The 17,552-nt window shown below is 38.0% G+C and overlaps 1 protein-coding gene across 8 annotated transcripts in view; it reads right to left on the bottom strand.

The window, feature by feature from the left end:
* Positions 1-17,552, bottom strand: part of EXPH5 (exophilin 5) — a 73,415-nt gene that overhangs the window by 21,991 nt on the left and 33,872 nt on the right. For 5 of the 8 annotated variants that reach the window (XM_016160575.2, XM_016160574.2, XM_016160576.2 and 2 more), the window contains 2 exons: positions 7,372-7,529; positions 5,567-5,729 (listed from right to left, as the gene is read on the bottom strand). In XM_016160575.2, coding sequence (XP_016016061.2) covers positions 5,567-5,729; positions 7,372-7,529 — 321 coding nt within the window. Of the gene's footprint in view, positions 1-4,572; positions 4,686-5,566; positions 5,730-7,371; positions 7,530-17,552 lie in introns of those variants that run through there. The other 3 variants (XM_016160579.2, XM_016160580.2, XM_016160581.2) reach the window with 1 other exon arrangement.

Here is a 17,552-nt window from a genome sequence, read left to right as displayed (position 1 = left end):
CTTTGTCCCATAGTACCGCACATGGCATTTCTCAAGCAGTATTCGTTGAATAAATGAGCACACGTGTTCATTTTTATCATCACGTCTGCTCTTCCTCCTATATTCTTCACCATCATCAATCTAGTTTCCTAAGTCAGGATGGAAAGTTCACCTTCACTCCTCTTTCTTCCTCACCCACCACATCCGCTCGCCAGGTTCTCATGATTCCACATTCTAAATTGTGCAGAAATCTGTCTGTTTTCATCCTTCTTGTTGCTGCTGCCTTAGCTCGGGCCACTACCATCTCATTAGTCTCTTACGTGGTCTATTCGACTCGAGTTTTGCCCCCTCAGATCCGTTCTTTGTGCTACAGCTAGGACGGTCTCTCAGCCTTGGCACTGGTGGCACTTTGGTGCGGTGGTCTGCCGCATGCATTGTGGGGTGTTCGGCTACATCTCTGAACCCTGCCCACTAGATGCATTTACCTTTCTGTTGTGAAAAATGGTAACATCTTCAAATGTTGCCAAATGTCGTTTCGGGGCAAAATTGCCCCTGGTCGAGAACCAGTGAGCTAAGGTGACCTTTCTAAAATGAAAATCTGATTATGTCACTTCTCTGTTTAAAAACTACCACTAGAAAAAATATATACATATGCACATGCAATATACACACATGAAATACATCAAAATATTAGTGTTTGTCTAGTGGGTCATGTGTGGTTTTATTTGATACACACACACACACACACACACATATATATACATGGCTCTATATCAAATAAATATGTTATATATATTATATATATAATATATATATAACATATAATAAAAATAATATTATTCAAAAAATGATTTATGGCTCCCAGCTGTCTATAGGATCAATCAAGTCCAAGCTTCATAGCATTGCACATATAAGGTCCCTATGTTCTAGCCTCAGCCAACCTCCCAACCCCATCTCTTATTAGTCTCACTTTACGCTGGGTTGCTGAACCTCAGTTACCTAGATGAGTTGCTTTTTCCAGTCTCTGTACCTTTGCCATGTCATTCTCTCTGCCTCATGCAACATCCTGACTCTTAATTGCCCAGCTCAGTACTGTGTGTCCATCAAAAACTAGCTCTCCTCCAGGAAGACTTTTGGATCCTCTAGTCTGAGTTAAGTGCTTATTCTGTATGTTCTCATGGCAGGAATACTATGTATCTGCCATAGCACTCACCATAATTAGGGCATTTGTCTGTCATCCAGGTTGCGGTGAGGCCAGATGGTATCCCTGTGTGAGTTCTACAGGGCATCTCTTCCTCAAGACCCTTACTGTCATTTGCCAGCAAACTGCCATAATAAATATACAAATTCACGATGATCACGACGTGATGAGCACATCTGTGGTGTACCTGCTGCCCAGCCACCAGTAATCTGGTGTTCCGTACTAGATTATAAAGTCCTCCAGGCAGGAACTTGACTTCATTTTCATGATTTTATCTCCAACACTAAACACAGTACCTGATCCAGAGCAGGATTTTGATAAAAGCTTGGTAAGTAAATGAAAAAGAAACTAGTACCTCAGCTACTGGGACCCACGCCAGGTATTCTTGACAGCCCTTAGCATAAAGGGAATGGGAGCTATGCTGAAGTGGTTCCCAAACCTGACAAAATATCCAAATATCCTGGAGAATTAAAAATATATTACATTAAAAATAAATTTATTTTTTAAAAATAAACTTCCCTGTTCCCTACTTTAGAACTTCTGAATCAGAATCTCAAGGCTGGGGCCTGATTATCTGTTCTTATTTGTAAAATGCTGATAAGGTGATAATAATGGTCACCCAGTTTCACTGGGAACCACTGGCTACCAGGATAAAACTCAAAAACACTCCCTTCCCGACACCACAGCCCTGCTACTTATCTATGAACACCATGCCTGATGCAGAACTTTTCCAAGGAAGGCTCTTGCTTACTGACTTCTTCAATCTAGGTGTCTTAGTTTTCTGTGTCTTCTAACTCAAGCATATGCACTGGACTAGGAAAGGGGAAGAGAACCCCGTAAAACATTTGTAGTGTGTGAGAAAGCAAAATATTCACAAACCAGAATCCAGGAAAATAATGTCTTCTTAATTTTCCAAAATAGTATTTGAACTTTTTGCTTATGTAAACTGAGGTTGCAGCTGGACTGCTTAAGCTGTGCATATCCTATGGATCAGACAAATTTGGGCCTGTCAGAAGAGCAGCTGGGTGGAGGCACCAAAGTTCTTTGCATCTCGAGGGGAAAAAATTACCCTAAAGGGACAGGCTAGTGGACAGGCATACGCTCACTCCAGGATATCAGCTATCACTCTTTAATCATAGCCATGTAAGGAATACATGCTGTATGCCAAGAGCTGTGATGCTCCTCAAAGGAAAGCAATCTTAAATTTATTCATTTTTATATTTTTATTATTATTGTTTTTAAACTAATTTACTTTTTTGGTGCCATTGGTTAACGAAATTCAATAAGTTTCAGCGGCATTAAATTTAATCATACATGTAACTTAGGAGTCTTATGAATTAGTTGTATTTGCACTTTACCTAGCTCTTGGGACTACAACAGCAATAAGAGTAGGGGGCAAAAGTCTGCAACCCTAAAATCACCGTAATGAACTGGTAGCACGTGGCTGCACAGCTCTGAGAATGTGTGCGGACATGAGGGTAAGTCACCTTCGAAGGGGTGACTTCATTGTGGAGTGTATTGGAGCACAAAACAGAGCGGCAGGCACGTCACCTATTCATGGTGGGGAGGGCGTCACTGGACTAACCAGGAGTCTGGAGTAAGGAAGGGAAAACTGTAGATACTACTTGGCAGCCAGAAACACTGCATCTTTAAGTTCACGTCATATACTATTGGGTACTTGCTGAACTTTGTGAAAGGAATTTGTGAGGCAGTGGAGTTACTGAAATTTTTTGGCGGGACTGAGTGCTACCCGTCATAGGCACTAGATGCCGCATAGCAAGACATGAGGAAATATGACTTACAAGGAAATGTTGGGGGGAAGGTACATGTAAAACATGTATACTGTTCTTGAATTTATTGGCTAGCAATAAATCAATTAACACATGAATGGAAAATACTTTTCTTTTTTACCTGGGGTTAGGGTGGGGTCACAGAGGGTACAGTTCAATCATTTATAAATAGGATTAAAATAATAATGGGAAAACATGAGAAGCGCATAAATCTAGGAGGAGAAACTAGTCATATTTGAAGCAGAAATGGCAAACTTTTTGCATTTTTATTAATTCATGAAGTCACTACATTCCCATGGCTTTTTATTCACTGGTAACAGGAAATCAAAGCTTAAACATACCACATACTTTTATTGGCTGGGCTTTTTAAAATGAATAAGTATATCTGGTGAAATGATGAAGTTCATTTTTTTTCCCTGAGGAGAGTTACCCATTATCCAGTGCCATTTCTCAGTTAAACCATAGTTTAAAAGAGGAAGTTTCTCTGCCACTCAACCCTTTTAGGGCTGAACAGAGACTGTGATTTGCCTAAAAGAGGTTCGTTCTCTTACTGTGATTTGCAAAAGATCCCATAAACTGCTTTGCTGACTTGTTCTCCAGAGCAACAGTGTGACAGAGTCAAAGCTTAGTGACTTCAGCAAATAGAAACCTGGCAGAGAATGACCGCACTTCCCCTAGGGGCACTTTGTCAGTTCCTCCCACTGCACTCTTAGGCAAGGAGGAGATCCTGAATCAGAGTCTGCATTTTGAAGGTTGATTTTGTATTTTGAAAAGTTAGAACTGCCAAAGAAAGTTTGGTTTTACTTTAAAGAGCCCCGTGGAACTTATATTCCCACCATAGTACGCTTCCTTAACCCGCCCCACCCCATACACATTCAGGATTTACACCCAAACATTTAGGTCACGATGATATTTTAAAATGTCTTTTTTGGACGTATTTTTACATTTTATCTTCTAAAACTTCTTAGGAGCAAAAAAAACTGCCTCATGATATTCTGCGCCAGCAAAATTAACAAATATTTTGCCATTTATATTTTGAAAGTAAAACGTATTTAAAGATGAGAAATTCTGAAAACTGCTAAACATACTCATATACTTAAATAATTAAATCTGTTTAATTTCTGCATGCTGTGTTATATGTTTCGGTTCATCTGGTTAAGAGAGCTAGCTAAAAAACCATTTTGCTCTAGAAGAGAGATGGTTTTCTAAATAGAATTTTGTAAGAGTTTCAATTCTTTTTTCAGTTTGGTCTATAACTAAAATATGCGACACCCAGAATGAAGATTATAGATCTTTTATCTTCTTTGATCCACTTTTGCAGTAACTTGCAATATGGACTTGGAAATGACTTGTCCACAGAGGTAACAGGTTTTTCAACTTTTCCTAGTTTACTAATGTTAGATTGTTCAGCTATATAAAACTGTGCCTTAAAGAAAAATCACCTAAAACACAAATTATATCACAAGTCCCAGCTACACCACACATTAGGAATATTTCTTTTCTCACGAGAAATTTTACCTACAAAGGAAATATTTCTCAATTTTAAATTTCTAAATGAGAGAATTACTAATGTTTCAAACATTTTTACCAAGAAGAACTCACCTATTTGAAGAGTGTTTGCTTGTAAGTGACTCTGGTAGAGACAGTCACATAAATCTACATTTTGTTCAGTTCTTCATTATTTCATCAAAGAAAAAAACAGCCTCCGGTGAAAGCTAGAAGCAAAAAAACCTTTCATCCACCCAAGAGGAGAGGAAAAAACTCTGCTCTCTGCTAAGTCCGGGAGCCTCATCACACGTCCCACCCGCCGCTTGCTGCTTTTGTTTTTCAACAGGAGTGACCTCCAACACCTTTTATTTAAGCTCTGCAATGCACTCTTAATGGTTTGACCAGCACACACGGAACACATCACGTGCCAAGCCAACACCTTAAGAGGGTGGGAAGCTTTTCAACCAGGAAGATGTGCTGAAAATATTCAGCAGTCAGCTCAATTGAGCGGAAACAAAGCTTTCCTTGTTTTTCACAAAAAAATCCAGCGACATAATGAGTCAAGATGAACTGATTTACAGTTCTAAACTGGAATCATCTAGGACTGTGCCTCCACTGCCCCCAAAGCCTCCTCTCCTTCACCTTAGGCTTAGATTCTGGGCACCAACATCAGAATAGCTCTGATTTTTCTCTTCTCAATTCGATCATTTCATTTATGTTCATTTAGTACCTCATCTCTCTTTGTGACCCAAGATACACGTACTCCCCAAAGAAGTAGTTTTGATTTAAATATAGCTTCCTGACGGGGCATAGACCAGGCTTTGGAGCTATGGAGAAATTGTCGTAGTTATTTCTCAACATTTAACCCATCATTCACCAAATGCACCACCTGGGGTCTGCACAGTTGGTTAGAAGTTGCATTTCAGGTGAGCCGAGGCTCATGGTTTCATTAGGACTTTGTCCCTTTGCACACTAAGTACTGTTTCCTTTGTTTGTATTTGAATTTAAATTCTAGGAACAAACATTAAACATTCTGAATACAAAGCAAGTTACTGGCTTCTGGGATCAAGTAACTAATGAGCTGTCACATGATCTGAATTTGACTCACCCTTTCTGTCCCAGTGACTGAAGCTTTAAAGTCTCCTTTCTGGATTTTCTGAATGAGAACAGGGAAGCAAATGATGATCTGAAACTCGGCCGGGAGGGAACAGATGTTGGGTTTCTTTGATTAGGTATATTTTTCAATCTTGATGTTTGCTGTTCCAGAGGAGCTAAAAGAGAAATGGAAAAATTCTGTATCATTAAAATATTTCCAGGTAAATAAATCTCAAAGAACTAAGGGTTCACTCTTTTCTCTTCCTTCTATGTAGGCTAGAGATGCAGCAGGCATCCCCGCACAAAGACCTCAGGAAATAAGGGGAATCCTGTGCCTGCAATAATTTTACTGAATAGAGAAAATCCTCATAAAAACCAGGGAGTCTTTCAATATGCATTGTGGACTGCAGTTCTGTGGAACCCTCCCTTCACACCTGCTATGTGAATCTCACTCAACATGTCTTCCCCATGGCTATCCAAAACCAGAGGTGAGGTGTCAGGTACCTCATTCAGTTCTCATGTAGTTCTTAACCACCTGGTCCTTCAGAAATTGTTATTTTAGTACTTTAAAACATAGTAATAGATACCATGTAACTTTTATATCAAAAAAAGTAATTGAAAAGGAAATTAAGCCATTTAGAGCATTTGTTATTCCTGTCTTTATGTATGCATATTTGCTACAGATATGGTTTACATGTGTATGCATATAATATAAATATGTGTAATATATATGTATAGATAATACATAGTTTTATATATGAGTATTAAAATTTAAGGCAACATCAACATATACAAAGTCCATAATATTGTACTACTTTTGGACATACTGAATTTAGAATATTAGAGGAATTCAAAGTAAGGGGAAAATCACTATCGTATAGATGGGGTTAATTTAAATATCTAAAATGTGAATCTTTTTAGATAGATTCGTATATTATGAGAGCTGCAAAATATTGTCAATATGTAAGTTTAGAAATATTTTACATGTTTCCTGATGTTACTAATGTTGGTAACATATAAGCAAAAACAGTCAGTGTGACTGCTGGTATAAAGATACTGTATACTTATATTTTATAATTTCTAACCCACTTTGTTACTCTCACTATAGTCCTGTGAAAGAAGGTTTGAATAACCTCATCTACAGATTTAAAAAAGAGTGATTGATGAAGGTAAAGAAATGGTGGTGGTCATATAGTTAGAATGTCCAACGAAGGCATTTATTCGAACTCATTTACAGGGGTCAAACTACCAGAAGAATAGCAGTTTTTCTACCACCTTCCTCTTCCCTTCTCTCCTCATCCTCATTTCCCCCTCCCTTCCGCTCCTCCGTCTCTCCTCCCTTCTGCGTCACCCCAGTTATTAAAGTCCTTACTGTGTTCCCGCACAGTACGTCATACATATAATTTAATTCTCACGATCGCCCAATGACATAGGTTATTATCATACCCATTTAAAAATGAGAAAATTAAGATTTATAGAAACTAAGTAACGCGAACAGAGTCACATGGATTCTGATAGAAAAGAGAGTAGAGAGACAGAGTGGAGATTTGAATCCAGCTCCACCCCCCCCACCTCTGATATTGATGTCTGTATTCTTAACCATTATGCTATCTTGCGTGGTTCTTAAATAAGCGTGCCCCCCAGACATAGCACATTTTCAGGTTCACTCTTTTTATTATGTATTACATTATAAAACTTTTTTACGTGGTGAATTAAAAATAGTCCTAAATATGGATTGCTTAAATCGGAGATCCATTGAGCCATTAGCTATAATACTATTTAAGAAAAAAAAAAATTAAATGTAAATTGTTTTCTCACCATTTGCCATCCCCTTCCTTAGCCTGTATGTAAGGGGTTGTTTTAACATTTGGCTAACATCCGTTTCATTGCAAAACTTTTTTCTTTGAATTTCTTCGAACCATTCACCAGTCACTCCTTGAAGCCATCTGATGTCCCTCTTTGTCTTCTGGAGTTTGCTGAAATAAAGAAAAATATCAAACAGCTTTAAATTTCTTCACATCAAGTACAAACGCATATGCTGGGCTAAACTTTACCTAACGGAGAAGATACATAAACTATAAGTCTAGGTGAAAAAAATTGGCTCAACTCAGAATTTCCTTTTGACCATTGTGTATATGTATTAGCTGAGTTCTGCCAAATGACAATCTAAAAGTTTTTGCTAGTAGTTAAAATAATCAAGTTGATGAGAACAACCTGGGTTGAACATTGTGTAAACCTGACCTAATAATGCAAGTAAATGATATTTTAATGAAATGAAGAGACTAGAATATTTTAATTTTGATTACTCATTCATTCATTCATTCATTCATTTATCCATTTGTTTATTGAACAAAGTCCATGTAACAGTCCCTGTACCAGTCCCTGTATAAGCAACAGAGATTAAATAATGAATATAACAGATAGGGTCCTTACTTGCCCATCCAGTGATCAAAGACAAAAGCTATATACAGAAATAAATTATTGAGTGTACTGGTCTTAGATAATAGAATTCTTTAAATACAAAAACACAAAAGCCCATGAATGAGCACAGGGGTTATGCTCAGTAAGAGATGATGTGATTTAATATAGACAGAAAAGGAAATCCAGAGTACAAATATGTCTGTCCTCCACTTTCAGAATACCAGAACTGAAATTTTATCATTACTTCTTCTTTCTCCCTTCCCCTCCCCTCCCCTGCTTAGTCTTCTTTCAAATAAAAACGCTGCTCTAAGTCATTGGTTGTGACACTTCTTTTACAGCAGATCATTTTGCTCTGTTACAGGGGCACCCAAGAAGTGTTTGGAAATGGGGGGTGCTCATACCAGAGGGAGTCAGTCCTGAACTGAGGCAAGCAGAACAGAAAGGGGAGTTTGAAGAATATGATGACAATTCTCTTAAAATAGCCAGTTTGGCAAAGCACTGATGGAAAAAGCCAGGCTTGTTTTTGGGCTCCAAGCTTGGGAAGTTCTGCTGTTTTGGAAAAAATTTCATGTGACTCCACAGTGGCTGCCTTTTATCCAGGGTCCTCTGTGAAGCACAAGTATTAGGGAGTTTGTATTACTAAGAATGTGGTGAGCAAGACAGCTGCAGAGTGGCAAATTTTGAGTTAAAGGCAATGAACTGAGATAGTTGCAACTCAGGCTCTTGCTTGGGGCTATGATACTGTCATTTTATAAAATAACTGAGAAGAAAGCCAGAGGACATCCTGCCCAGACTTGCATCTTGAAAAGCATTAGGCAGCAATCATTATGTCTAGCCCACATAATTTGCCCTAGTGCATCTCACTTTGCCATTGCCATCCCTCTGACACCTGGTCACTCCTGTCTCCATCGCTACTTCCCTTACTAAAAGACTAAGAGATCACGAGTACCTGCAGCTAACCAGTACTGGCTGCCTCCAACTAATTAACACCTCACTTTTTAATGTCCTACATCTGTACACAACCTCCACTTCCCCGAAGCACAACCAAATGATAAGAACCTCACATTCAGTACCACCCCCACCTCCACCTCTCAACACATCCACCTCATTTCAGAGGACAGTAAAGCTACCTGACCTAGGAACTCTCTACTAAACATATATTTTTTAAAAGGCTCAATGTAACAGAGTCTCTTTTAAAATAATCATACCACTTAATTCCGCTTCAAGCACTCATTCCATGCTTGCGTACATATGCATCATTGTGTGTTTCTTTTCTAACTTCCAATGTACTCCCAAAGTACATTAATTTAATGGAACATTATGCAGTTGCTAAAAATAATTATGCAGGCAATATAGTATCTTGGAAAAATGCATGTGACATAACATGAAGCAGGAAACACAAAATACATTTTATCTATGATTATAAGGTATGTGAAAATGATGCACCCATTTGGACATACTACAGAAAAAAATGAAAACACCTGATCTCTTAGAATAAAATAATTACAGGTATCATTTCTATTTTTAGCTTTTCAGTTATGTATATTCAAAAAGTACAATACGTAGACCTATATTTTATTTTTAATTGTGAATTTCTTATTTATATTCTAATCTTTTCCATTATAATTTTTCTTGGAGATAGAGAAAAAAATCAGTCATATTTTCACAATCCTAACACAATCTTACTGCCCTTTTTGTGTGACTTTACTTCTGCATTTTTCATGGTTCTAGGTATTTTCGCCATAAGCATTTTTGCAGTAAGCGCCTTTGCAGTGAGCTTTTTTGCCACATAACTAACTGACCATAAGGCAATTTTACCTCAAAAGATAAAATAACTGGTAGAATGTTTTGTTTACATTTGGTAGACATATGTATTTAAACTAGCTATCAGTTTGGTATCATTTCTCCCCTGACAAAGTTCTTGCAGTACGCCCATTTTTAAATTATATCAATCTTAAACCTCATAATGGTCTCTACAGTGAGGAGTAGACATGTTAGTCTTAAAATAGTAGATGATAACAAATATGTACACAACCAGATTGTAAAACTACAGTAAAGCTGGGTTGCATTCTACACTAGACAGTGATAACATCTCAGTTTGCAAATCTTTCATTGAGCTTAGTCATCCTTCCCAACCATCAAAACCAAAAGTTGACCAAACTATGGGAATTATAAAAGAGACAGTTACTAATTCACAACAATCTTCCAGAGCATTAATTTGGTTCTGCAGCTAATTTGGATACAACAGCTTGTTGCGACATAAGATTGTGTTGCATGGCTCTTCATAACACAATACAAGCTCAGTTATAAATATGCAATGTAGAATTTGAAGACAACGTATTTTCAATTTTTCACAGTAAACTCTTTTTAGTATTGTGATTACTTTTTCATGTTTCATCATGTTCTTTTTTGTCCCTCTTTTATATTTTGTTGTCCTTTATGGTGAAATTATCTTATGGCCAATTAGTTATACAGTGAAAATGTTTGCCATAAAGATGTTTACGGTGGAAATGCTTACAGTAAAAATATGGGGCATGATTTTTTTACATGATTGTAATAAAACTTATTCAATACATATTTGTGGAAGGACTGTTATGGTGTAACTATGGAGATACAATGGTGAGCAGGGCAAATATGGTTTCTGTTGCAGAGAGCTTACTGTCTAATGGGAGAGACAGATAGGAGTCCAATCATGATAAGGATGTAAGGTAACACAGAGTAGTAAGTATGATTTACTCATTCACCACATGATTGAACTCTGGATAAAGAGCAGTGAACAAGTCAATTCCTTGCCCTCGTGGAATTTATATTTTGTTGGAGTAGAAGGGGCGGGGGAGGGGGGACTACAGTAAACAATAAAAAAGTAAAGAAATGCAATGAGAGCATATAACAAGGGGACCTGGTCTAACGTAGCAGTAAAGATTTCCTGAGAAGGTGACAAATGGCCTGAAGGTTGAAGGATGAAGGAAGAGGCAAAGGGATAGTGGGCAGGGGAGCGAGTTGTTTAAGCAGAAGAGTAGCAGCTATGGAGCAAGTGCCCCAAGAAAGAAACAAGGAACTGAAGTGAGGCCCACCTGGCTGGAGTGTGGAGATGGAAAAGAAGACCAACTGAAGGGGACGGGAGGAGGCATCTGCTAGATCGTGCAGTATTTGGGGTTGGGTTGAGCAGTTTGGCATTTAGTCTTGGAGCAAAAAGAAAGCACTGATGACTTAGCAAGGGCATGACACATCAGATTTGCATCCTAGCTGCAGATGGAGAGTAAATTCTAGAGTGGAACAGGAGACTAGTGAGGATACTTGTAGAATCTGGCTGAAAGAGGTCTTTGCTTGGATCAAGGTGGTGTTGGAAGCTGAAGAAAAGTAGGAAGTGTTCAGAGCTACTTAGTTGGCAAAACTGATCCCTAAGTGTCATGACTTTGCAGGGTTAGGAACAGAGACATGTCAAGGAAGACTTCTAGATTTCTGATTTACACAGGTGCATAAAAGGTGTCATGCATAGACATAATACTTATATAATCTTTTTTTAAAAAACAACATTATATATAAACATCTTTAACATTAGTCATCTTTGGAGCAATTATTCAATATTTGCATAATATTTGAGCTGGTTTGTTTTCTGTAACTTATTTACCATTCCTTTGGTGAAGAGCATTGAGATTTTTTTTCCCCTTATAAATATTGCTGTAAGGAACATCAGTGTGCATTTTCTATTATTACAGTGCCTCTTATAGACATTTAGTAAAATTATTGGATCAAAAAGTCAAAACATTTTTGTGATTGTTTATACACACTACAAGAATGCTTCTCAAAATGGCTGTAGCAGTATTACTCATACCGGCAGTGTACACGACTGCCAATAGGCATCCTTGGAAGACTAGATATTATTATTTTGAATATTTTTGTTTTGTAAATTTAATACTGTCAAGGTACAATATTTATAATTATGGGTGGATATTTTTCTTTAAGAATTTTTATTTCTTTGCTTAATAAAATACGTTATACTTCTTTGGTAAGTAGTGAGTTTTGAACACTTTCTCATATTTGTTTGCTAATTACATTTTGTGTTTTAGAAATTGTATATTTTATCAATTTATGAATCAATGCATCAGAGTTTTCATTGGAATGAGGCATGTGTAATAAAAACATGAACCCATTGCTCTAAATATTTCTCCCAGGTTTCTGACTTTCATTCTGATTAAATTTGAATGTTGGGCCATAGAAACCTCATTCTGACTAGGGCTAGAGTAGGTAAAACATAATTGACCTGTAGATGTTTATATGCTATTATTTGTCTCATGAACACAATGAGAAATGAAATGCGGATAGCAGTTACATGAAAAGGCAATATTTAGAAGAAATTCAGTGACTTTAAAGCAGAAATATTTCAAGAATGGTCCTGGAGATGGTTGTCAAGAAAGTGGGAAACATGTACAGCCTGAAAATTCAAGAGTAAGGAAGTAAAAAATGGTATTGTGTTTACTTATTACCAAGGAAGCAAAACATAAATAGTTTGGGCCTTCAAAGTAAGGATAAGCCAGAAAGAGAAACTAGGAATGACATAAATGTCTAAACTCTGTGTACTTATAATTCAACTCCTTAATCTTATATACCCAAGGATCCTATGTACTATAAAATAGTCTACGTTTCAATGGTTAACTGAGCTTCTTGTACTAAAAGGAGCACAACTGTAAAACCAGTAGTTTAGACTCATTCATTTACTTAGAAATAAAATATCAAACTAGCTCAACACTAGCAAAAAAGAAAATCTGAATATAAAGTAGGGTGCTCTGATATGTGAAATTTAAGACAGTCTCAGCTGGCTTTAGTCTGAGACAGAACATTTGCTTACAAGTGGAAATCAACCAAGTTCACTGTCACCTTGCATGGGATTCATCCTCATTTATATTGGCTTGTATACTCAGCCAGCCATTTAGAGCAGACAATCAATCCACTTTATGCCTGAGAAGAACCTCAGGGTTACAAATGACATACATATAGATAAATTATACGTGCATAGCTCGTTTGCTTCATTAGTCCAGCTTGACTTGATGTTATCACGAAAGACTGTTGCCTACACTTGTAATTTGTACTACCCCCAGGCTGATTAACTTGACTAAGTTAAATCAGGTCTTTTCTTGCTGGGCCATGTAGCCTCAGCCCTCTGCTCCAAGTCTAAATGCTTTTCCTTCATTCGTAGAAATCTTAACCTGCTGTGTGCTGCATTAGTTTCCATTCTAGCACCTCCTGAAAGAGTCTGTCCTCTGAGGTTCTTTCTCCTGAGTTAAATTTATGTTTCCTTTATTTTCCATCCTTGATTAATTAATCACATCTCCCTTATCCTCTTCTTTATTTTCCTCAACTGTGCATTTAGTGACCTTTGCTGCTCACTTTTCTTTGTTCACCCTTATTCTGAGAAGGTCTTTGTCCTTATCCTTATTTCCATGACTAATTAATTATGTGCCACCTGTTTTGAATGTACTCAGTAAATGATAGTTGTCCCTTTATCTCCATTCTTTGGCTCCACTTGTCTGCATGCTGTGAATCAAATCCTAACCCATTCTTGAGTTGCCAGTCGGACAGTTGAAAGAGCACTGGATGAGGGGCAGGTTCTAACTGGATGATCTTGCCCAAATATTTAATTTTCTTGGCTTTCTTTTCCTTGTTTGTAAAAGAGGATTAGGTGATGTGATATACAGTTTACAAAGCAGGCCTCCATAATTCCTCTCATCCCTGAGGGTACACTCCTCTATGATGTGACTTCGTCACTTCTCCCCCTTGAATCTAGGCTGGCCTTGTGCTGGCTTAGACCAGCTGAAAGTGATAACGTGAAATTGTGAGACTTCTGATCATTGGTCTCAAGAAGGCTTGCAGCTTCTGCTCTCTTTCTTCAGGCATCTTGTTACTGCTATGTAAAGAAGCCTGAGTTAGCCTCCTTGAGGACAGGATCACGTGCAGAAAGGTGCCCAGCAGAGCACCATCGTCAACTGCCAGACAGGTGACTGAAGCCACCTTAGACTAGAGGTAGTGGAGCCTCAGTCCACTGGAGCCAAATGAGTGATCCCAGGTGAGACAGGAGGAGAAACACCCAGTTGAGTCCAGCTCAAATAGCCATCCCACTGAACTGTGAGCTAAGAAGTCCTCTTAAGCCTTTAAGCTTTGGGATGGTTTGTTATGCACAATTTTAAAACGTAGACAAGGATGAGATTATCTTGAAGATATCTTCTGGTCTAAAATGTTCAATCAAACAAAAAAAATAAATGATCCAATCAAAAAATGGGCAGAGGACCTGAACAGACAATTCTCTCTAGAGAACATACAAATGGCCGACAAATATATGAAAAGATGCTCAACATCGCTAGCTATTAGGGAAATGCAAATCAAAACCACAATGAGATACCATCTCACACCTGTTAGAATAGCTATAATCAACAGGACAAGTAATAACAAATGTTGGAGAGGATGCGGAGAAAAAGGAACCCTCATACACTGCTGGTGGGACTGCAAACTGGTACAGCCACTATGAAAAACTACGTGGATGTTCCTCACAAAACTAAGAATTGATCTACCATATGATCCAGCAATCCCTCTACCGGGTATTTACCCCAAAGACTTGAAAACCCATATCCAAAAAGATATTCGCACACTGATGTTCATAGCGGCATTATTCACAGAGGCCAGGACATGAAAGCAACAGAAGTGTCCTATGATAGATGATTGGCTAAAGAAGCTGTGATACATATATATACAATGGAATATTACTCATTTGCGACAACATAGATGGACCTTGGGATAATCATGCTAAGCGAAACAAACCAGACAGAAAAAGTTGAAAATCACATGATATCACTTATATGTGGGATATAAACCTAAAAGCAACCAATGAGCAGGACAAACAAACAGAGACTCATGGACATGGACTATAGGCTAGTGGTTACCAGAGGACTATAGATTAGTGGTTACTAGTAAGATAAGGGAGGAGGGAGGAGGTAGACGGGGTAAAGGGAGTCAAATATAGGGTTTAGGGGGAGGGTGAAGTGGGTAAAGGGGATCAAATATATAGTAGCTGAAGGAAGCTGGACTTTGGATGGTAAGCACACAATAGAATATACAGACGCCAAAAGATAATGTACACCTGAAAATTATATAATTGTATTAACCAATGTTACTCCAATAAACTTAATTTAAAAATAAATAAATAAATAATAAAAAGTAAGATGTTCGATCAGAAGACTCATCATTCTTACATCAGATTTAAATCGTTGAGAAATATAAAACTGAAAAGGGCCTTAAAACATCAATCTCCCTGTCTTCAGGTGAAATGATGATAACAATAACAGCAGATGCTATGTGTGGCGCCCCTACAGCCTCCCAGGATTTTGCAGTCATTATTGCTAATCCTCACAACATGCAGAGGTATTGATGTACTCATTAACAGACATGACTCTGAACTCAGCAGACTTCGAATTGTTGAACTGGGACAGGCACTCACACTTCGATTCTAAAGCTCAGGTCCTCCTAATCTTCCATCGTACTGCCTCTAGGTATTATCAACCCCATTAATAAGGAATGCAATTAATATAAGCGTAAAGTGACTTTTAAAGGGACAATTAAAAAGGTGGTAATGATCATTCAAAGATGATTGAGGGAACAGCAGTCAAATTTTGAAAGCAAACAAGTCCTTGAAGCCATAAAACAATTGCAATTGTAGCTTCCATTTTCTTGTCAGGAAAATCTCAAATATTTCTCAAAATGGTTCCTCTTACCAGCCCTTCTTGCTGAGGGTATCAATTCTTCTTTTTGCTGTTTTCACCCCCTTTTTTGTCTCGTCCTTCACATTTTTTCCCTCCACTTTTCTTTTTTCTTTGGTTTTTGTACACATATTGTACTTCTTTCACAGCTGACCTTCCTGAACCTGACCCATCTTATTACACCTTGTTTTGCCCTCTAGGCAGCTAAGCATCCTGATCCCCATCAGCCCTTTATTCTTGGTTTCAATGACCTTTTGACAAATATTCTCCCAATCCCCTACCCTATCCTGGTTTTCCAGGTTCAGTCATCAGTGAACCCTAGAATGAATCCTGTAAACGTGGATTTGTTGCTTGAATTATAGGAGATCGAAGCAGCATAAAGTTTTCCTCCCACACAGAAATTCAACCACATTTTTGTTTCATATTGCCCAGCAACCACACACTGAAAAACACAAATGCAGTATATAGGGCAGGAACTGCATCCTGAGTCAGAGCATGAACATCTGATTAATGTCACAATGGAGGCTGGATCAGTCTGTCCAGGCAAGGACTTTTTCAAAACCTGAAACCCCCCCAAAACTCACCATCTCAGGAAAGTGTTGTCACTTTGTTTTTCTGCTCCAGAGAGGTAATACTTCCAGGTACAGATTTCTTATGGCTCATCCTCTAGGAAAAGCTTTAGGACAACTACTGTGAGTTCTCAGCCAGGGAGGGGCAGAATAAAGAAAGCAAAAGCCCTGGTCAGCTTTACAATCCAGGGCCTGGCCACTCCTTTCCCTGTTGATCTTCTAAAAAGATTTTTTTGAGAGACTGTAACCTGAAATCAGAACCTATTCTTTGGCTCAGATTGCAACCAAGACTCAGGGAGGGTCAGGAATTAGAAAAAGCAAGCAGGCGTATGGAAAAATGTGTTCATTTGATAGTAGTAAAGTTAAACCATAGAAGGAAGTCTAGAGATAGGGGAGCACAGATAAGAAAAAGTGATAAGCTACAGCAAGTAACAACCACCACAAAAATGGCAAATCTTTAGAACTCAGAGCGGTAGCAAAATAATGGCACCAGCATTCAAGCCAAGCTTGATAATAAAGCCCATTTAAACTCCTTGAATGGCTGTGATTGAGATTGCCCAATCTAGAATAAAAGACAATCTTTTGTAGACGGAGCATTATAACCTTCCTTGATATTTATTCTCACATGATACAGGGCCACAACAGAAGGAAAAAACAAATTGTCTAAGTAATACTAATGATGCATAATTCCAATATTGGTTCAGATCACAGCAAGTGACCTCTTACCAATTAGTCATCCTAAAGAAGGTGTTGTAGGAGGACTAGCTGTCCATTCTGCAGTCGAACTTAGAATTTAAGTACCAATTCTTCATGTAGCCATCAGGCTTTTTTGTTTTCCTAGGTTTATCTTCTTAAAATCCATTTATACCTTTTACCCAAACCATCTGGGAAAACACCCAGTGTCACCTCTGTATTTACTAAATTATATTGACTTACTTGTCATGTACCTGTTTGGGCCTCTGTATTTCAGCCTGAAGAGGCCCAATCTTTCCCATTGTTCTCTTGTCAATTGCCCTTTCATGACCTTTGCCTTTTCTTTCTGTTGCTTCTCTCTGGATCCATTACATGATTAAAAAGAAATAACTAGAAGATTTATGACTTCAGATTCAAACTGATAACTTTATGGAAGATGAAGATAACATTTTGTGTTATATCTAGTACCCTCATGATGCTGCTGAATGTTATGGGAATCTTACACATTGCAATAGCACTTCACCCCCTGAGGAAGAAACTGGGCCTACAATTAAATGTTAAGCTTATG

Source organism: Rousettus aegyptiacus, unplaced genomic scaffold, assembly GCF_014176215.1.
Source record: "Rousettus aegyptiacus isolate mRouAeg1 unplaced genomic scaffold, mRouAeg1.p scaffold_m13_p_5, whole genome shotgun sequence".
NCBI lineage: Eukaryota > Metazoa > Chordata > Mammalia > Chiroptera > Pteropodidae > Rousettus > Rousettus aegyptiacus.
The sequence above is the reverse complement of the archived record's forward strand: the minus strand, read 5'-3'. Positions and strand labels throughout refer to the sequence as shown.